The sequence below is a fragment of the Choristoneura fumiferana genome, chromosome Z, assembly GCF_025370935.1.
Source record: "Choristoneura fumiferana chromosome Z, NRCan_CFum_1, whole genome shotgun sequence".
In the NCBI taxonomy this organism is placed as follows: domain Eukaryota; kingdom Metazoa; phylum Arthropoda; class Insecta; order Lepidoptera; family Tortricidae; genus Choristoneura; species Choristoneura fumiferana.
This window is the reverse complement of record NC_133472.1, coordinates 43,401,504-43,424,393: the sequence shown is the minus strand read 5'-3', so window position 1 is coordinate 43,424,393 and position 22,890 is coordinate 43,401,504. Positions and strand designations below refer to the sequence as shown.

At 38.5% G+C, this 22,890-nt stretch overlaps 2 protein-coding genes across 2 annotated transcripts in view; both read left to right on the top strand.

Moving 5' to 3' along the window:
* The window catches only part of LOC141437713 (deformed epidermal autoregulatory factor 1-like), a 35,641-nt gene extending 12,971 nt beyond the window's left edge, over positions 1-22,670 (top strand). The window contains exons 3-5 of the mRNA XM_074101191.1: positions 18,657-18,883; positions 20,772-20,955; positions 22,457-22,670. Of these exons, the coding sequence (XP_073957292.1) occupies positions 18,657-18,883; positions 20,772-20,954 (410 nt within the window). The 3' untranslated portion in view covers position 20,955; positions 22,457-22,670. The remainder of the gene's footprint in view (positions 1-18,656; positions 18,884-20,771; positions 20,956-22,456) is intronic.
* Positions 9,474-10,425, top strand: LOC141440419 (deformed epidermal autoregulatory factor 1-like). The gene has a single exon (XM_074104934.1). The coding sequence runs from the start codon at positions 9,733-9,735 to the stop codon at positions 10,423-10,425; it is 693 nt and encodes a 230-aa protein (XP_073961035.1). The 5' UTR covers positions 9,474-9,732.
* Positions 22,671-22,890: the final 220 nt, after the last annotated feature.

The window sequence follows — 22,890 nt, the reverse complement described above, 5'->3', positions numbered from 1 at the left end:
TTTTAGCATTTCTACACTTGGCAAAGAAATGGAAGACCACTTTCGAGTAAGGGCCTACGCTAGCTGTCGCGGTTTGCACGGAGCGGGTGGCCCCTGTTGAACAATAGCACAAAATACAGATAGTTCAGAAGTCAATCTCCTGTATGTACTTCACTTTTCATACCTACGCTCGGCGGTCGCTCTAAGATGTCAACTAAAAATACAAAATACAAAAAAATACAATAGTTTATTCGCTCTAGGCTTATGCACCAAAAAAACTATCGTGGTAGCGGCACTCTTATCTAGTTGTGATTTATTGTTGAGATGAAAGGGAAGAATGAAAAATAAATTAATAACTAAAATATTTTAAGTTTAATGTCATTGTTATATTATAATTTGTCACAGAAAATATCTTGCGACGATTTCGTTATTGGCGAAATTCACGATTATTTAATTTAAACTACCGTCCACTGAACAGTTATAATAACTTTTTTTGTTGCTTCATTATTGCACAAAAAAGTTCACAGACGCGTGTCTCAAGGGTGACACTCGCGCTCGCGCTGGTCCCAACCGGTCCGAGATGTCGTGTCCGTGAGCAGTGTCTATGTGTGCGTTGCTCGAGCGCACTTGTATGGGAGATTGACTTCTGAACTATCTGTGTTTGTGACAATAGTATAAGCAGCGCTAACTAAGCGTGCATAGGATTGTACCAGCGGACGCCATTACGAAATTCGAAAATCGCAGTTCGTGTCGTTCCATCTTTCTGACGCTTATACTATTTCATACGAGAATGAGAGGGACAGTACGATACGAACTTCGAATTTCGGAGTAGGCGCTCTGCACCCACACCCGCAGACTGTCTTATTAGTAACACAGGTAGGTATCAGTAGCACGGAGTGAACATTTTCATTAGCAACCGGAGTGAGAAAAGCGTAAGTTAGGTATATGCCTTCCGTGGCTACTCCTCGAAGTTATTGTGCGCAGCTTTGTCATACCTACTTGTTATCATAGGTGGCATGTAAAATATCCCGCTGGGAATGGAGTTCGTATAACGCCACGCCATTGGTAGGTATTATAGTGTAATTATTTATTTTTTTAGTCTTGGAAATACTAGTACGATGAACAGTTATGATCTGCAGGTACTTTCATTGTAAAGTAGTCGTAGGTACCTACTTTTATAAAATTCAGCAAGTAACGATTTCAAACCGACAAATTGCTCTATTTTACTTTTCCACAAAAAAAAATTAGAAAAACTGTTCACTCAGAGTCAGAGGCGACACTCCACAATAAATTATGGTGCGGCAATACTAAAGCTTGTGCTAACAAGATGTGTGCGTGACTGAAGGTACCGACAGCGACTAATTATAAGGACGCATTCGTGAAATACATTCACAAAATACGGAGCCGTAGGAAGTACCTTCGTCTTCATTCTTATTTAGTGTTGTAGCGTGTTTTTACAATATCAGGGTGTTTGACACCACCAAACAGCATTTTATGAGCATTCAAAATACCATACTCGTATGTTGTATGGTAAATGGTAATTGACGTAAATTATTCGTTAAATCAACCCGTTTGATGGTGTCACCGACGGTTCCCTGCCTTTTCGCAGAAACCTTATTCCCAAATGTTTCATTTGCCAAACTGTTTCATTTCTCAACTCACGACTCCCTCTGAATCGATAATATTATTTTCGGAACTTTTACGTCCTCTTGCAGGCTTTTTAATCTAGGTTTAAGTGGTCTTAAGTCCTGTCAGATCCATAAAAGAACTGTCAGTTTAAGCCTTAAATCGAGATTTAAAAAAGCCTACAAGACGTCCTTATAAAACAAACCTAACCTAACCGACTGTGTTCTATAAAACCATAAGAAAATACACTGAGAAAAATTTTAGATTTCGGAGAAAATTGATTGTCGGGAAACGAAACAGTTTGGCACATGAAACATTTGGGAAAAATATTTCTGCGAAAAGGTAGCATACCGTCACGGACCTCGTAGCGGCGTGTACTCACAATGTGCGGTTTCAGCCCTTTGGGGTGGAACATCTTGGGGCTGTTCTGATTCTGGAACGCGTGCTGCAGCCGCACCGGCGACGGGTACGGATGCACCGTGTACGGGGAATGGGACTGCTCCGTGCACAGACATGGGGGGGACAGAACAACTGTGAACAAGTGCGGTGCGGTCGGAGCTGGTTCGAAGGCCGGGTGGCTGTAGTGTGCGTAGGTTTTGAGCTGGAGTAACTGACGCTGCGTTTCTACTAGAGATGTGCGACGACGTTTGTCATGAACGAATAGAAATGCTTTATTTACCTATCCTCGATCATCGCAGCTCTAGTGGAAACAGCGCAGCGGAGCGAGGTAAGTAAATGAAGCGCTATTGGTTCATCACAAAAATTTCTCGCAACGCATCCATCTTTGCTGGTAACGCAGCCTTATGCTAGTTTCACACTTGGGTAGAACAGTGAGCCAGAACAATAGACAGCCCCTTGTTCTCCGTATGTAACCATAAGGGTGTTCCCTTCTTTCACAGACAGAAATTTCATAGAATTTCGTTTCGCATAAAATGTTTCATATATATTTGTTCTTGTCTTTTTACTTCGAATATTAGGTATTGTTTCAACAACGATTGACTTGAATGAAACACATTTAATAGAAAAACTATCCAATGAATTTTATAATATCATGTTATTATTTATCAAACTTATCAAATTGCAGGATTGTTTTTTAACAAATATTGTTAGTTCAGTAAAATATATTAGAATCGGTTAGAAAACGCTACGAATAAAGTAGGTAAGGTTAGAACTGCAACCACATCAGAAAACGAATTGCGTGTTTATCTTGGTAGCAAAATAAGTTTTATATTAACTAACTAATATCAGAATAATGAATATTTGATTTGTTATTTTATGACATAAATATCTACTTAAACAAAAATTTGTAACAAAAAAAACAAAAATTGATGATTAAAATATCTTCGAAGTAAGTGTTCTGCGTATTGATTATTCTATGAAACGATAATGTGATAAAAAATGTCTGTTAAACGAAATTCTATTAAAATGTTGTCTGTAAAACAACGTACAACCAGCCAAAATATCTTACACGGTTAATTCTTCAACGGTTAAATGGCATCGACTTGAATTTGACAATACAAGTACAGTCAGCAAAAAAAAGCTGTATTAAAAATGCATTTTTACAAAAAAACTTATTTCGGGGCAATTGCTCTCCCAACACCTTTCTCGCTACTGCCTTGTGGCTAGACTGCTCTGAAAGTGAGAGCAGTGCATACTCGCGGACTGTCTTATCCGACTCCTATATTTGAACACAAAGTATTTTCACTGTTCTATCCTCATGTGAAATAGACATAAGAGCTAAAGCGAGGCGGCGACGTGAGGTGTGTTGTCACCGAGCCACTAGAGACGTGCCGAAAGATGGCGTTAGTTCATTTGTGGCTTGCACCCAGCTTTTGAATTATAGTCCGGCCGATACTTTACTTAATTTTTCATCCAACAGTCGAGTTCTATATATATATTTTAAACAAAGATTGATCAAAAATACGTCCAACGACTCTATGTTAACGGCGTAGATGCATGTTCAGATTTTTGATCGAATTTTAGCTCAGAAGTTAAGGACTCGACTGTACAGTGTGAAGATGTATACCGCGATTTATATTCCTCTAAATAAATAGGAACTTTCTACTATACAGAGCGATCAATTCCAATGGTGGACGGACGACTTTAAGAGGGTCGCTGGCGGCGGATGGATGCGAGGGGCTGAAGACTAAGTGTTGTGGCGCGCCATGGAAGAGGCCTATGACCAGCAGTGGACTGCTGTAGGCTAATGATGAATAATATGTATTAAGTATGATCTATCTATATAATTATATTTATCCGTTGCTTAGTACCCTTAACACAAGCTTTGCTAAGCTTACTTTGGGACTAGGTCAATTGGTGTGAATTGTCCCGTGAATATTTATTTATTTATTTTATTATTTATTAATGATGATGAATTCAAAATGGACAATAGGGAGAAGTTAGAAATTAAGAGAGAGCGAAATCTGTTGTTAGGATATATTGGAATTATTCTTTTTAGGGCTCCGGAGCCAAAATGGCAAAAACGGAACCCTTATAGTTTCGCCATGTCTATCTCCTGTCTGTCCGTCCGGTCGCGACTTTGCTCAGGGACTAACAATGTTAGAAAGCTGTATTTTGCGACGATATATGTATAATGTATGTATACTATGCCGATAAAATGCTACAATAAAAATAAAAAATTTTTTTTTTACACGAAAACACGAAATCCTTAGAAAAAATATTACTTATTTTTTCGTAATGGCTACGGATCCCTATTTCGGGCGTGTCCGACACGCTCTTGGCCGGTTTTTTATTCTCTTACGTAATCAGTAATAGGTATAGGTACAATATTAGTGCCTAAAGCCATATTATTTTTGAAATTCCAGCACATCATTAGTGGTGACCTCACGTCGTTGCCTCTGTGAGGCATCTCCGCAGTATTTTTAATGGACCATGTTTCGGACCCTGTGCTCTCGTCCCGGCCACGAAATTACAAACCAGTGTATCACTTTTCCACTCCAATCAGAACGCCAAGCCAATATAAAATAGTGCTTGTGCAACACACTTGTGACTTACTACTAACATGATGTAGAAGGGACGCAGTTTGCTTCTGTACAAAAGTAACCTCAAGTTTCCGGATTTGCATGGATCTTTTTATGTTTGCCTAGTCAACTAGGAACCGTTAGTATAGTTTCGCCATGTCTGTCTGTCCGCAGCTCAGAGAGCGTTAGTCGTAAGCGTAGAAAGCTCTAATTTGGCATGAATATACATGTTACGCCGACAAAGTGATAAAATCAAAATAAAAAAATTTAGGGTACCTCCCATAGAGGGATGACCCCGCGTGATGATTCCAATAAGTGTTTCGTCATAATTAATAATTTGTCAACCTGTCAAATAATCAGTACAAGACGTCGAAGTAATTTTTCAGAATTCCCAAGGGAATTTACTTATGTATTTTATTTTTATTCAACTGAATGGCAAACGAGCAAGTGTGTCTCCAACACCAGGGGTATTGCAGATGCGTTGCCAACCTAGAGGCCTAAGATGGGATACCTCAAGGGCCAATAATTTCACCGGCTGTCTTACTCTCCACACCGAAACAACAGAGCAAGCACTACTGTTTTGCAAAATCCCGGAATTTCAATTCAACTGCTACCTATATAATAAATGACTTACGCGTGCGAAGCTATATGAAGTGCATACATATTATACATATATATGTATGTATATTGACATGTACCTATCTACACTTAGTAAAGTATTATTTACATACTAGCGTTTACCCGCGCTACGCACGCGTAAGTCATTAGATACAGCAGTTGAATAGAAATTCCGGGATTTTGTAAAATTCCCGTGGGAATTTCCGAAAATTAAGACGACCTGTACTTACTGATTATTTGACAGGTTGACAATTTACTAATTATGACGAAACACTGCAGGTGGTAGGACCTTGAGCAAGGTCCGCCCGGATTGCTACCACCATCTTGCTCGCTAATCCTGCCGTGAAGCAGCAGTGCTTGCACTGTTGTGTTTCGGCGTGGAGAGTAAGACAGCCGGTGAAATAACTGGCACTTGAGGTATTCCATCTTAGGCCTCTAGGTTGGCAACGCATCTGCAATACCCTGGTGTTGCAGTTGTCTATGGGCGGTGGTGATCTCTTACCATCAGGAGACCCACTTGCTCGTTTGCCATCCAGTCGAAAAAAAAAAAAAAAAAAAAAAACTAATTGGAACAATCCTATATGCAGCGTGACATCACTGATGTCATCGGCACCAAAAGTAAGGGCTCTGGTTATAAGTACAGGTGTGTGTGTGATAATAATAATATTTAGCTGCCATCTCAGGATTAAAGGCTACCCTTCACATTACATAGTCCAAATGACAGCTGGACTCATAAACAATAAATTATTGTTTTAAAAACAGTAACACAATTTAACATTTAGATAAATCCTGCATAGCATTGATCAGTGGTTTTCAACCCGTGGGTCGCAAAGCCTCTTTAGGGGGGTTGCGAAGTCCCTATAAGTTGCAGCGAAAACTACTTCAGTAAAAAAAACAATAAGTTTAAAAATTTATTAACAAAATTTTAACTAAGTAATAATATTTGGCACAAAATAAAATACATGAAAAAAACAACAGGTAGGGGGGGTCGCGAAATATTTCTTCAAACTACAGGGGTTGTGTCATGAATAAGGTTGAAAAACACTGGCATAGATCCCTTAACAGAAACTGTTTCCCTTTTACATAATTATTGAGCAAATACATTATATCAACCCAATATACTAATAATTGTATACTTTGTCCGTCAGCTGCGCTCCATTATGGTGAATAGTTGTATACAATCTGTTCTTCATATTTAAGTTCAATGCTAATTCAGTATCTGTAAACAACAAGATGATTAATTTCTAAGGCCCATTTTAACCTCAAACAGTGCTTCGAACCGAAATGAGAACTAAGTCTTGGAAATTATTAAAACACATTTAAAAAAAATATATTGAAAATGTTTTATGCCACAGACATTAGGCAGTTATTCTTTAAATGGATACACGTTTTATAAAGTAAGCAATATATACTTCATTTTTTTTAGAATTGGAAAGAAGGTAAGCGAACTTGACATGTCTTATGCTAATAAAAACGAAGTATAGGACTTGTGACGATAAATGGTCCTAAAATGTACACTGTATTTTACTAAAAATGCACAAATAATAAGAGATTTTAAAAGTTATTTATATAAAAAATATATTACTTATTTCATTAATATTTTCAAGTCTATGATAGTGACAAGTCAATCACTAATAAGTAATAATCTTACACATAATATTGGAAATTAAAAAAAAACCTTTGATCAAACATAGATTTTGGATTTAGTTATCCTGTGGAATGGCAGCGCCATATTTAAAATTTACTGTCAAGCGGCGCGGCCATTTTGAAAAAATCTTTCTTGACTGCAGTGACACCTACGAATTAATTTCGCGAATTCGCGAATTTTATTAAAAATATCACCAAAAAAAAATACTTTAATTTTTAGATAAGTTTAGTGATAGTTTAGCATAAAATGGCATATCTAATTAAATAACAATGAATGACCTTCAATTTCTGTGAACTTTATTATTCATTATCAAATATCTGATAACCAAATTTTTCTCAGTCATGTATTAAATAACTATAATTACAAATAAAACAATTACCTGTAGGAAACATGATTTATTTCGTAAAATATTAATTTATTTACGAACAAAGCCTTTTATAGTCTTTCAATACAAAAATATAGTATAATACGAGGTTTCCAAAAATACCAGCGCACGGCAGCGGCCACACAGTGAAACTTGAGTAAACGATAAGAACGAAATTTCTTCCGTAATGTTGCCGCGGCCGTTAATAAATGCCATCCTTGTCTATTTATGAACGCATTCTGCAAGAATAAGCAAGCGAGATATAGGTCTACCAGTTTATATTTGTTAGTGAAATCCGTCACCCGCCAACGACCGGGAGCCGGTCGCTTGCCACTCAAGGGTTTTTGACAGCGTGCCGGGAGACGGTCGCCTGCCAAACAAGGGTGTGCGGGACCCGGACGCTTGCCACTCCAAGGGTTATATTGGCAAAGCAAGAAAATGTTATTATCGACATATGTTAGAAAGAGATAGATAGAAAAGACAATATTCTTAAGTGTTTATACCTGCTGAGCTGGCAACATTTCATTTTTGTTAGTTTTTCTCGATTCCATAAATATTTAATGAAAATTAAAAATGTAGTTTGTTAGAACTATTCTTAATATATAAGTTAATGTGTCTACTGCAAATACGCTTTTATATTCGTAATAGACTTTTATATTCTTTATCAACAAAACAATGTTTATCAATGGTTTTTAAAGAAAATAAAAGTCTATTCTATCACAAATAATTATTGCAGTAAACACATTAACTTTATATTTTATGAATAGTTCTAACATAGCACATTTTTAATTTTCATTCAATTTTTATGGAATAATCGATAAAAACTATCAAAATTGCAACATTGCCAGATCAGCAGGTGTAAATCGAGTACCGCCTTTTCGCAACATAATGTTTGGCAACCTGTTTCATTTTGCAACTTTTCATTTCGCAATCTCTAAAACTGTAAATATTTCAGGATTTATTTTAGGGCCACCGTGTAGAACCCTTTGGGTTAGGTTAGTTTTATAAAATCCTGAAATATTTACAGTTTCAGAAATATTAAACAGTTGGGAAATGAAAAGTTGCGAAATGAAACAGGTTGCCAAACGTTATTCGCCGAAACATTAGTAAACCGGTATAAACACTTCTCATGTCTTTCTCTATAGGTACTTATACTCTTTGCTCCTAATTTTAAAAAAAAATTAATTTTTTATTTTTTTTATTTTTTTATTTATCAAATCCTTGCCTAAGTAGGTATACAAAAGTTGGAATACTACAGTAATATAAATAAGTAAGTAGTTAGTGTCCTAACTACGGATCTCCAGGTTCTAGGCTTATTTTCAGAAGTGGCAGACATTTGTATATTTACGTGCATGCTCTATCCTAATGGACAATGTTAGAGGAAACTAGGCTTTTTCAAAATGACTTAAGGTTAACCATAAATTAATGAAACAAGGGACAAATTGCCATTACAGTAGCAGGTGGTAGTTGGTAGCGAAATCTTGGTATAATGTAACCATTTAAGACTTGCAAATAGATCACTATGTTTCAGTAAGATAAGTACCTGAGAATTAATGCATTCCAGGGCGATGTGGTGCGCTGCATTGTGTAGGGACTTGTGTTTAGACCGCAATTCTTCCATCTTCACAATTTATTTATTTACTTCTCAATTCACCTACTATCGACACTTGACTACCTATCCGGCGTTTTATACAAAACATTCACATTTTCTTGCACTACAAATTTCTTTAATTTGTTTACTTGGTATGTAATGTAATTGTAGAATTAGCGAATATGCCACTAATATTCATAATAGTTTTGATATTTCCCTCCTTTATTTTTATCTTGTTTGGCAGATGCAGATCGTGTCGTAAACGGGAACTACACAAAGCTATCGCATTTTGTCCGAACGGTTCAAAGGTATAGAACGTCGTAGCATGTTGCTCGATCATGAAGTCCTTCTGAATTTAGCCGAGTAATATTGCGTAAGAACATGGCGTTCAAAAATCAATAATGGTAAAATTTAAGTTGCGTTCACATATTCATTAATCGTGTTTATAAATGATCGAAATCAAAAATGTAATATATATTAACATTGAAACTTCACTTCTTAAAATATGTAGAAATAAATAGCAAACAGGTAAACAATTTCATAGCTAGTAAATAGTTAAGAAGGAATTATAAAAAGTTTGACGTCTATGAACGGGTGAAATGATGTCTAAAATATTTATCGATTTTATTTACGCAAATTACTATTTCCATTGAGTAATTATAAAAATTACGCATAATATGCCCCTTTGTAGCAATAATAGGTAGTTGATCATTGTCTGAAGCAATTTCGGAATAAATTCGAATTTGCCGCCATAACCTCGGCTGGTACGTGTGTGAACTGTGTGAAATGTTTTCGTATTTCGATTCGATTATGGCGGACTGTGGCTGAGCGAAGTTCATTTATCATTTGATGTGCGTACGAAACGGTCGTGCGTGGATGTGATTCGAGGAATACGGTCGGGGTATATCGGGGTGGGCGTTCGGCGATGGCGGAGAACAGAGGTTCGGTAGACGTCGTTATGCCGGACATTACCGAAGTTAGCGATGCCGATCCGTTAGCGGCGGCGAGCGATCGCGAAGCCGAGCGCGATGGCGCCTTGAAGTCCTCTCGGCTCACGGACTCCAACGGAGTGGTCACTGTGCCTGTTTCGCTGCCTGTTGGGACTCTGATCACCGGAACGACCTTCAATGTCATCACGTCGGACCAATTGCCGCATTTCAAGCCGATGTTGTGCGTGGACAACGGTTTCATATCAGGCGGGCCAGTGACGGAAGATATCAAAGCTACACATATTGTGATACAAAACCCCCCGTCGCCCAGGCATGAGGAGCAGAGCCAAGGCAGCGCGCGGAACAGCACGCGCTCGTGGGCTGAGACAGCCAACATGCCAATACTCCCTGTCAGGTGCAAGAACACGTCTGCTGAGCTCCACAAGCAAAGGTTTGGCTCTGGCGGCCGCGGCAGATGCATCAAATACGGACTTGAGTGGTACACGCCTAGTGAATTCGAGGCTCTGTGTGGTAGAGCTTCTAGTAAGGACTGGAAGCGGTCAATAAGGTTCGGTGGCAGGAGTATTCAAGCTCTCATTGATGAGGGAGTGCTGACCCCACATGCTACCAGTTGTACTTGCGGAGCCTGCTGTGATGACCAGTCTGGTAAGGATAAAGCCCCCATTTAAACCATGCAATAATAATAATATCATTTATTTCATGTAACTGGGACACAGCTACAACTTAACTATAACTTGCATGCAAGGTACATTACGTTGCAGACTGTTGAGGGACAATGAATTTGGTTGATCAAACAAATACCGCAATGAAGTGAAACTTTTTTATCTGATATTTTAATGAGGCTTTAGCGCACCAAATGTGACTATGTCAGCCTCATAGGAAACCTCAGATATGTAAACCACACTACAGATATTACACTCACCCTTGCACTGTAACCACGTCTCTGGATGCAAAGGCCTGTCCAATTAATCTGTAAATCAGCATCGCTTCTTCTGAAAGTGGTTGACTTAGAATTACATTTACGCCTCCATTGAAAAAGCCCATACCATCAAAATACCTGTCTCTGATGTAGTGAAATTTGCATACAAGTTGTTGCGTAGTCTAAATGGGGCTTAAAATACACTGTTGGACATAGGCCTCTCCCATAGACCTCCGATCTGGCAAGCATATTTAAGTAAAAATATTATTTTATTGGACATAAATTGTCCAATAACAGACAAGCAAGTTTAATCTAACTTTAATGACATAGACAGATAAAGAAATAGTTTTATTTCGACATCATACTTAAAATAATCCATACTATTATTATAAATATGAAAGTGTGTATTTATTTATTTATTTATTTGATTCGGTACAATTACATATTGTAAACAACACAGAGGAAATTAACATATATAAATGGAAACAATTACAGTGTCTACAATACAATTACAATTGCACTCAACATTCATGGTGTGTTTTGTGTTAGTGTGTTTGTCCGTATCATGTCTAAACGGAGCTACGGATTGATATGATTTTGGCATAGAGATAGTTTATGGGCCCGAGAGTGACATAGGCTACATTTTATCCCGGAAAATGCACAGTTCCCGAGGGAACAGCGCAATATAACCGAATTCCATGCGGGCGAAGCCATGGGCCAAAGCTAGTACAGGTGATGATGATGATGTGATCCTGTTATCCCTCACTAGGGACATAGGGCTCGTAGAAGAGTTTTCCATTTGGCTCGATCTTGCGCGGCTTTTTCCAGCTCTTTATTCTACTAGTACAGAATATAATAATATAATAGAATATATACTTTTCTATACATTGATTTTGCTTTTATATATTTTTTAGTTTATGTACTAGTGCTATAGTCAAATTTACTGCTGGATGCCTTAGCAAATATTTATATTCTATATAAAAAAAGATGGTTCTGAAACTACAAAACAAGTGACGTTCTCTGAGCTATCCACTGGGCAATCCGGTTGCCAAATTGCTGGCCTTCTAATGACACAAGTGTGTCAACTGCCTCAATTTTCATGGTTAGATAATTTTTTAGACATCTTTTATGTACTTCTACTAGATAACCTGGAAACTAAAATAATCTTCTACCATGTCAACAGAAATGTGCCCACTTTTTTTTTTTTATCTTATATTTTAACGAGGCTTCAGTACACTAGAAGTGACTATACCAGCCTCATTGGGGGCCTCAGATACATGTTACACACTCTTGTGCCGTAACCTAGTCTCTGGATGCAAAGGCCCGTCTGATGAACTTGTAAATCCGCATCGCTTCTTCCGAAAGTGGATGACTCAGAATCACATTTACACCTCCATTCAACAGATCCATACCATCCAGATACCTGTATCTGGTATCCTTATTCTGATCACATTCCAGAAATGAAGGAGGTCTGCAGTCTTATTACAACCTAAACTTAAATCAAATAAAATAAATAACAACCCACTAATTCTAGCATAATTATATTATATACTAGTCAGAATCAGAAGAAAAGGGCCACTTGAGTATCATATTTAAAATAATCAAAAAAAATACAACCTAATTGATAAAGAAAACCTTTTTTTTTTTTTTGAAGTTGGTTGAAAAAATATTTGTGTTTTTATCTGAATATATTAAATTGAATGAAAAGTATCTGCATAGTGTTGTGTTTCATAAACCCACACTGTGTTTTAAGGACCCCTATTACAAGACTAAAACACAAATAAAATATCATCATCATCATCCCAGCCTAATATGCGTCCCACTGCAGGGCACAGGCCTCCTCTCGGAATGAGAGGACTTGGGCAGTATTCCCACGCGGGCCCAGTGCGGATTGGGACCTTCACACACAATGTTGAATTGCTTCGCAGGTTTGTTGTGCTGGTTTCCTCACGATGTTTTCCTTCACCGTGAAGCTTGTGGTAAATTTAAAATGTAATTCCGCACATGAATTTCAAACTGACTTTATTCACTTCCATGGGAACTTCGACATCACCACTGGTCCTACCTGAAGAAGTTGTAGCGATAAAGTTGAATCAATACCCGCAGCCTCATGAGCGAGTGCAATTTCACACGCTTGTTCAAAAGTATCCAATTTACTGGTTTGTAACAACCGTTTTTGTATTTCCTTGTCTCTTATTCCACATACTAAGCGATCTCTTAATGTCCTGTCTAAATCTTAAAGTTACAATCTATGGTCATTTCCTTAGTTGGGCTATATAATCCCTCATTTTTTCCCCTCTTCTTGATGCCTGGTATGGAATTTATAAGATTGTATGATTTCATTTGGCTTTGGGTGGAAATGATCATTTAATTTTGTTATAATTGTGCTAAAGCTAACGTCACCAATGTCGTCGGAGATATTAGTGCAATAATTAAATCAAATAATCAGGCCCGCATACAGCCAAAAGATTTGCTTTTTCTTTGCATCTTCTTCAATTTCACTTGCTTTTAGACAAAAAATAAACCTATCTTTGTAGTTTTTCCAGCATCCATGCGCCACATCAAACTCCCCAAATTTAATACCCATTCTTTACCAATTTCACACTTAACACTATCACTACAGTTTTTTACACTATTGTTCACGCAAATACCTAGATTATCTCGTCGCCACTATAATAATCACTACAAGGGGTGTTCCACATATAAATTGCCTGAAGACTGCAATGCACTGGTCCAATTTCACAACTACCCACATTTGTAAGCGTTCACGAAACTACCTACATTGTCCATATATATCAAACTCTGAGGTGCGAGTCTGCTTGAGAGGCCATAGGTCAAACCACTCGGCCACCACGGCACCCAAAAATAACATATATGGCTTTTGAATTATCAAAAATTCTCTCTTCAAGTGGAATTTTTACTATGTCAAAAGTCGACACTCACAATCTTAGATTTAAATAAAAAATGTTTGGCATGTATATATTCATATTTTAACCTGCATTGGTACCCAAGCCAAAATACATGAATATATTCTTTTGTCTGCTTATCTGCCTGTCTGCACCAAAATGTGTGACCTTTTTGGTCTTTTATTTAAATCATACTAAGTAGCACTTTTAAAAGATCTTAAATCTAAGAAATAGTTATGAATGACTAGAGTTTACTGATCTGGGAGTTACTATTGAATTTCCGGGATTATACAAAATTTCCCTGGGAATTCCCAAAATTTTTATCATGGTCTTCATTGAGGTTGTGTTAACCGCTTCCAAAATTTCAACTCTAAACCCAGCGGATGAAATTTCAAGATTTTATCCCTCTCCCATAGGAGTATCGAGATAAAAGTATCCTGTTTTAATCCAGGTTATAAACCAGTGTTATAAACTAACTTTTTGCCAAATTTCATCCTTATCCACCCAGTCATTTCAGCGTGAAGAAGTAACAAACATACTCACTACAAACTTTCGCATTTAATTTATAATATTAAATAGAGAAGGATTAGTAGGATTATGAAGAGTGGCGCATCTAGCGGACCGACCGAAACGAAACCGATTGATGATAAATCTTTATTCTTCAAAACAAAGACATGGCTTAGTAATCAAAGAAAACGAACAATACAGCACTTAAAAGATATGAATGAAACAAGGTACTTACGGTAATAAAGAAAAACAAAAACAAACAAATCGGACACATAAATGAAGAAGCCATGTGATGCATTGAAGGACAGGCGCTGGCTCAGCAGTGTGAACAAAAAGTTAACAATTTATTTCACAAAAGTTGCACCCAAATTTAACCAAAACCAATTCGGTTCCACTATATGGAAAACTGATCAGTTGGTTAGTCGACAAAATAGTCTCCTCATATCTACTAAAATCTCTCAGGAAGCAATGCAGGTCCAACCTCCTCACACCGTACAAACGAAGGAGAAGGAACCAGGACGGGGAGGAACGAAAGCCCAAGGTGAAGCGGGACAGCAGTTCGGACAACGATATGGACAATCCACCGGACCAGCACAACAGCCACTCCAGGAGACTTGGCAGTCCATAGCAGACAGGTTTGGAAGCTTCGCTGACTATCACCTACTGGAGGCCCCGGATACAAGCTCGGATCCTATAGCTGGTGAGAACATGTTTAATAATAGCAAGAAACCATTTTATTGGTGAAATGGCTGTGCATCTCATGCTGTCTCTATTTATTTCGACAAAACAAACAAGAGTGGCATCATAGATCAGTCATTGCTAAAATTTTATCTGTCACACATATATTGAAAAAGGTCCTAAGTGGAAAATCTAGTAATTGGATTGACTTGAAATTTGGCAAATATATGTAGGTAGTTTGGAATTTGGATGACAATGCAAGAAAAGTCAACAAAAAGTACAGTCGGCTTGCATTTATTTTTCTACAACTAAGTACTGATTGCTCAATTTTTAATTAAGTAATTGTCTGAAGTTTATAAATTTAACTTGCTTTCTTCAGCTAATGCGAATGTTTGTTCATTTATATAACTTCATGATCAATGTGTCATTTGAGCAGATGCGATTTTTTTTACATTGTTCTTATATTTTGGGAAGTTTGTTAAGATAACTCAAAAACAACTGGACCGATTTCAAAAATTCGTTTACCATTAGTATGCTACATTATTCCTGAGTAACATATATAGGAACTATGGCTTGGGGTTCGGAGAGGAGGCCTGTGCCCAGCAGTGGGACGTATATAGGCTGGGATGAAATGAAATGAAAACATATATAGTCTTTATCTTTATCACTAGAGAAAATTTTTCGTTAAATAAAGTTACTCAAGGTGTAAACGCAAAAAGAGGGGCGTTATAAGTTTGACCGCTATGTGTGTCTGTATGTCTGTGGCACCGTAGCTCTTAAACGGGTGGACCGATATGAATTCGGTTTGTTTATTTGGAATCAGGTTTAATAGCGATGGTTCTTAGACATGATTCATCAAAATCGGTTTAGCCGTTTTTGAGATATTGAACTTTTTTCGCATGCGCTGCAGAAACTATGAGCGAAAAAGAATGTTTCACAATATTAAAGAACATGTGAAACAAAAAACTTGTCGATGTTATGTGTAGGTATTGTAGTTATGTCGTTCTAACTACATACTTTTTTTACATTTTATAAGTTGCTAGAAATGCCGACCAAAATTAGACCATCTTGTGAATACTTTATTAGACTTTTTTTTCATTAGACTGGCAAAGCGAAAAGAAATAGTTATGTATTTAACAGTGTATGCAAAGTTGCTGCGAACTTTCTTTGGTTGTCATTCTATTCTCTTTAGTTGTCATTCTATTCGCTTGCGTGTAAATATATCTTAAGATAATTCAACTATACTTACTTACTTTTACTTTAAGTACTTTTACTTTTTAATTTGGAAGATAACTTATTTAAGTACCTAATATAAAAGTCAGAATTTAACATATGCGTAAATGTCTATTAGAGACTTGTGGCCTAAAATGTAAGTGTTTAAAGATGTACAGTTAGCAACGTTTGAAGTGCCAAAAATATGTATACAGGACTTTATTATCAAAGTGGAATTAATCGCAGTGTACAGTCAACGTCATAAATAAGTGATCACTTCTGTACCTTGTTACTTTAACGTCATGTTTGAAGAGCCATACGAAATTGTGTAACGACTGAAAGCGACAATGAACAGAATTTATCACTTATTTATGACGTTGACTGTACTACTACTATACTACTACTGCTACTACTGTACTACTTTTTCTAATCTGTAATCTCGATCTAAAACGTCGACATCAACCTTCAGGTCACTTTTTTAGTTAAGCCAAGCCTATCTAAGAAAAGCGAATTTTGAAACGTATGCCATTGCGTTAAGATCACTTATGCAGTACCAATCGTCATTATAATAATCGGCGCAGTATTCTAGAGGAAATGTTAAAAGTCCTGAGGCTGTATTGCCTAACGTTTCGCAATCAAATGAGAGATCACAAAACAGATAGGTACAGTAATCAATCTACATACAAAGTGCGCTCGAGCAACGCACACATAGACACTGCTCACGGGCACGATATCTCGGACCGGTTGGGACCAGCGCGAGCGCGAGTGCCGTTTGCTTGAGCCACGCGTCTGCGAACTTTTTTGTGCAATAATGGAGAATGCGAATTTATTACACTTTAAAATTTATTAATCGTGCATTTCGCCAATGTCAAAATCGTCGCAAGATATTTTCTGTTAATGACTGTACATTTTGTTGACTGTACTTGTATTGTCATACTACATTTCCTTACCAAATTTCGAGTCGTTGCCATTAAACGGTTAGGAGTTCCGTCCCACAGAGACGACCCTGGCCGGACCACCGGGATGTCACTACCAGATTATTGTATTGTCACCAGATTTACATAAGTATGCCACATTTCAAGTTAATCCAACCTCTGAAAGTGGGTCAAATTTTGTAAGATTCACCATCATCATCATCCCAGCCTATATACGTCCCACTGCTGGGCACAGGCCTCCTCTCAGAACAAGAGGGCTTGGGCCATAGTTCCCACGCGGGCCCAGTGCGGATTGGGAACTTCACACGCACCATTGAATTGCTTCGCAGGTTTGTGCAGGTTTCCTCACGATGTTTTCCTTCACCGCAAAGCTCGTGGTAAATTTCAAATGTAATTCCGCACATGAATTTCGAAAAACTCAGAGGTGCGAGCCGGGGTTTGAACCCCCGACCCTCTGTTTGAGAGGCGATAGGTCAAACCACTAGGCCACCACGGCTTTGTAAGATTACATACATATATTTACATGCATACGCGACAAGTTTATAAAAAGCTCATATTTCATGATTCTCACCCCCCTGTTTCGCCATCCATTGATTAAATTTATTTGACGGATAAATGTGATGCCGTCTCTGTTTGTTTTGTTCGAATAGACGGAGACGGCATCACATTTATCCGTCAGTTAAAATTAATCAATGGTTGGTGAAACAGCCCCTTAGCCAAGCGGTTGTTACTTCGAGATTTTATCCATATTATTATACCGCGAGAATTTTATTGTGCCCAATCTAAATTTTAATGTTTTACCGAGGTTGCGTGCTTTACTTTGTGCCATCCACGAAGACGCGTGATTTTGTCAAAATTAGACATTAACGTCATTGTAATAAGAACCACGGCACGCGTCATCGTGAATGACTAACCTATATTGAGATAATTTATCCTCCTAAAGCCCACCATATAAATCGAATGGTTTCGAGAATAAAGTCAAACTGCCATGTTGTAAAACTATAGAAAAACAATAGTAGATTGTACAACAAGACCATAAAACGAGTCATTTTACCCGAGCCGTTCACATAGCCGTGAACGTATAACGTGGATAGACACGTCGAGGGGAAAATGGGTTTAATGCTCGAGTTTTACACTGCTTTTCACTTAGATTGACAGGAGATGAAATAGCAACAGTGGAAACAATTGTTCACTTACTATGTACCTTTTATTTTTCATGCATTGCTTTTGTATAATTATAAGTTTTTAGTTATATTGATTTATTTTGATTGATTTGATTGATTTTTAGTTTAACATAAATATAAAAATTAAAAAAAAATATATAGAAACTTTTTTGTTTGTGGCTGGCGACACCTGATTACCTTGGTCTTAGACGAAGATTTTACTTTATGCACTAGAGCATAAAAAGTCATTTTATGTCGCCTAGATTCAGCATAAACACGAACTTTACGAGCATGAGAAGTGAAAAAGATTTTTTACTTTGTCACTTTGTCATAGGTTCCTAATTCCCTTGTACTTATTGTGTACATTCTATTGCACATTGCGCCGCACGAGGTTAATACTGGTTAAGCTCAACTGACAATAACAAATTACGCGAGTGTAAAGTTAAAAATGAAGTAGAATTACTGACTTAAAAAAACACAAAAATGTAAAAATATTTTTGGGGTGTTTGAGGTTTTCCGTTGTTTAACTAACGCCTTGTATGCGTCGTCACCGTTGAAGTTATCCAACGCTACTTGCAGGCCTTCCGGACATGGGTGGCGTGTTAAAACGCCTGGACGACATCGGTTCCACGCTGGTCCGGCTCGCGGGCGAGCTGAAGCAATGCGTGGAGGACGTCCGGATGGTCAGCGCTCGGCAGCTGGAGCGGTTGGAGCAGGAACGCGCCGCCGCGCTGCTGGCTGCGAGCGTGGGACAGGTCGATGAACAGGCCGCGCTGCATAGCGTGGACGATGCTGAGGCCAAGAAGGTGAGTCAAAAATCTGTGGCAGAAGACCAGGATGTGGCAGAAGACGTCTGGTTGGTCAGTAAGGAGTAGTGAGAGGCCTAAGCTAGGCCGCGTTGCATAACGCAAATGATGCAGAAGCCAAGAAGGTGAGTCTGAGAATCGTGTGGCAGGTGTGCGGGAATAGAAGACCTTCGGCATGTCTGTGCGAAGTAGTGAGAGGCCTGGACCAGTCCAATAAGCAGGCCGTGCAACATAGCATGTATGACGCCGATGACTGATGACGAAGACTGGGATTAGAAGACGTCTAGTTGGTCATTGCGGAGTAGTGAGTTGTGGTGAGTGAAGGTGAGTTTGAGAAGCTGGCTGAAGACCGCGAGTAGAAGACGTTCGGTACTTCTGTGCGGAGTGCAGAGTAGTGAGAAGCTGACGCTAGGTTGATAAGCAGGCCGTGTAACAGCATGTATGACGCAGAAGCCAAGAAGGTGAGTCTAAGAAGTGTGTGGCAGAAGACTGGGATAAGAAGACGTGTAGTTGGCCATTCCGGACTAGTGAGAGGTCTAAGCTACGTCGATGAGGAGGCCATGTTGCATAACGTGGAAGACGCCGAGGCCGAGAAGGTGAGTTGAGAAGTAGCAGAAGACCGGGAGTAGAAGACGTCCGGATGGTCAGCGCTCGGCAGCTGGAGCGGTTGGGGCAGGAACGCGCCACCGCGCTGCTGGCTGCGAGCGTGGGATAGATCCCTGAACAGGCCGCGCTGCATAGCGTGGATGAAGCTGAGGCCAAGAAGGTGAGTCAGAGAAGACTGGGATTGGAGTTGTGACAGACTGGAATTAGGAGACGTTTGGTTGGTGCTGAGTAGTGACAGGTCTAAGCTAGGTCAATGAGGAGGCCACGTTGCTTAGCGTGGAAGACGCCAAGGCTAAGAAGGTGAGTTGAGAAGCTGGCAGAAGACCGGGAGTAGAAGACAAGTATAGTGTTTAAGACCTATTTTTAGACGAGTCACCATTTTGTTACTTTGGAATTTATTCCAACATGTAAAAAATTCATTATTCAATGAACAATTTGTGCTTAATAAAGTAAACTCGGCAGTTATAATTAATATTATTTTGTTCTTTCTAAGATGCGTGAGGACTCACAGGGATAAAGTGAACCGGTTTATTATTAGTAGTTTTCTCTTTGATTTCGAGGATATTGAAAGGCATCAGTGCACATAAATGTCCAGTAAGCTACTATTAGGTTTTATTGCTATTTCTATAATAAATAATTTATTAGATTTGCCTACTTTTATTATCTTTAATACTAGGATTATAAAAATACTTTTATTGATCAATTTCTCACCTTGGCCTAAGATCACAACGACGAAGAACTTGGGCACGAAAGCATTAATAGTAGGTAGATTGTATAACAAGAGCATAAAACGAGCCATTTTACCCGAGACGTTCTTAAACGTGGATAGACACGTCGAGGGGAAAATGGGTTTAATGCTCGAGTTTTACACTCTGCTTTTCAGTTCAACTGCGAGGAAATGAAGTAACAACAGTGGAAACAATTGTTCACTTACTAGATACCTCTTATTTTTCATGCATTGCTAATATAATTATAGTTATTTAGTTTTACTGATTTATTTGATTAATTTTTAGTTTTATACAAATTAAAAATAATTAAAAAAATATAAAAACTATTTTGTTTGTGACTGTTAATACCTGATTGCCTTGGTTTTAGACGAAGATTAAACTTTATGCACAAGAGCATAAAAAGTAATTTTGTGTCGCCCTAGATCCAGCATAAACTCGAACTTTACGGGCATGAGAAATGAAAAAGTAATTGTATACTGCCAGCATCCACCGGAAATTTGACGACCAAGAGAAGTGAGAAAGAAAAACTGATTTATCCCCATCCTTGTTCCCAGTGTGCGAATTGCAATCGCGAAGCCTCCGCGGAGTGCTCGCTCTGCCGTCGCACGCCTTACTGCTCAACGTACTGCCAGAAGAAGGACTGGGCGTCGCACCAGATCGAGTGTCTGCGCTCCGTGCCGACCATACACGCGGACCAGCACCAGAGCATCATGCTGATAGTGGAGAGCCAGCAGTGAGGTGAGACCCACAGCTAGGTCACACTACAAGCGGGACACTGACCCACACCGCACTTACTGTCAGACGCGCTGCCGGAAGGACGGGCGTCGCACCAGCCCGAGTGTCTGCGCTCCGTGCCCCTCATACTAGCATCAGAGCCTCGTGCTGATAGTGGAGAGCCAGGCAGTGACCAGGAGGGCTACTACTAAATGAGGGCTATCGTTTTTTGTCTCACCAGATGGCGCCACTGTTGCGTGAGGTTTTTAAGTATGGCTTTCAAAGTCTGTTATTACGGGCGTGAAAACAAAGTTTAGATTAAAATCATATTTAATGCACCTTAAAACCGTACCATAAAAATATCGAGCATGCCATAGTGTTGCATAGTCCCCGTTTTGTTCGGGAAAAAGGGAGGACAAAGGTTTCCGAAACACAAAACTGTCTCAAAACACAGACATTCATTGCCCCGGAACGCATATTTGCCATAATTAATTTCAGATATTGCAAAATATTCACAAAATTATTCTAATTATAAATAAACCCGCGTAGCTCACCCAAAAACTATGAGATTTGACATTTCGGAGACCTCACGCTACACTAGCGCCTCTAGCGGTGAATTCATACGCTATAGCCCTCATTGAGAAAATCCAAGTTCGTATCGTACCGTCGTCCCTCTCACTCTCGTATTAAATAATATTAGCGTCAGTGGGACGGCAAGATACGAAGTTCGAATTTTGCACTTCGTAGTGTAGGGCCAGGCGTCCCACGAGATGAACCATTTTCTACACTTAATGACTAGTGATCGGTCATCGGAAGCATTTTATGTCAATTTGATGACGAAATTATTACATGGACATGACTATTTAAATACTTGCACAATTTTTTTACCTACAATTTTTTTTGTTTTTTTATTGAGTTACTATCAAGGTTTTAACATTTCTATTACCTATGATATGATTATGAAGCACAGGCCACTTATAATTATCTATCGAACGAATGAGTTTACTTCAACTCATGTCTTGTACTTGTCTCATCGACGTTCCTATCATTATTTTATACATCAAATCAATTGAACACTGGTAAAAGAATGTGTGGTTTTATTTTGAACAACACCGACTTATCCATATTAGTCATTACTATTCATTACGTAGGACGTCAAAGTGACATCAAATGCTTCCGATGGCTGATCACTATTATTGACCGACGAACGAGTCACAGATTTAACCGCTAAACCGCTGTAACTCACCTACTATATTCATAAACCTCTAGTGGGTTTTCCAATAGTGGCATTATAAGTCCAATGTTATTTATTTGTTTCGATTATATTAAATAAATAAAAAAAAAACTATTGGAGCTAATACCTTCTTTGTCAGACATTTGGTCGTAAGAATTATCATAATTAAAGTGAGAACCGTCTCTGCGAAGCAACTCATCTGTGACCTAATCTATCTGCGAATCGTTATTCGGCCAAACGTCAATCTGCTGAGAATCCAATGCTGTCTTTGATGGAGATTTTTTTTTTCAGATACGCTGTTCTCGTCTGCGCGACACTGCGGCGATGTTAGAACTGGACTAGTTTAAAACACGACCACATTTTAAAAAGCAAGATTTTTATAAAGCCTCGTTAGCCTAGACCTACGAGTTCTCGGGCAGAGGATCCTGGGTTTAAAACCAGGGCTCGCACTTCTGAGTTTTTATGGAGGTGCGATTTTTTTTAATGAGGAATTCTACGAATGAAATATTTTCATACATCATTTTATAGTTATGTTCAATATTACATTACCTTCATTTCAATAAAGTGAATACTTATTTTAGGGCACCAACTGTACGTGGTTTTATAGATAGCTGGAGTAGACATGTGCTCAGCAATAAAGTGTTTTAAAACTTATGCTAAATATTTGAGCCAACCATGGCCTAGTAACACAGAACGCGTCTCTGTGGATCCTTTGTTCCACCCAG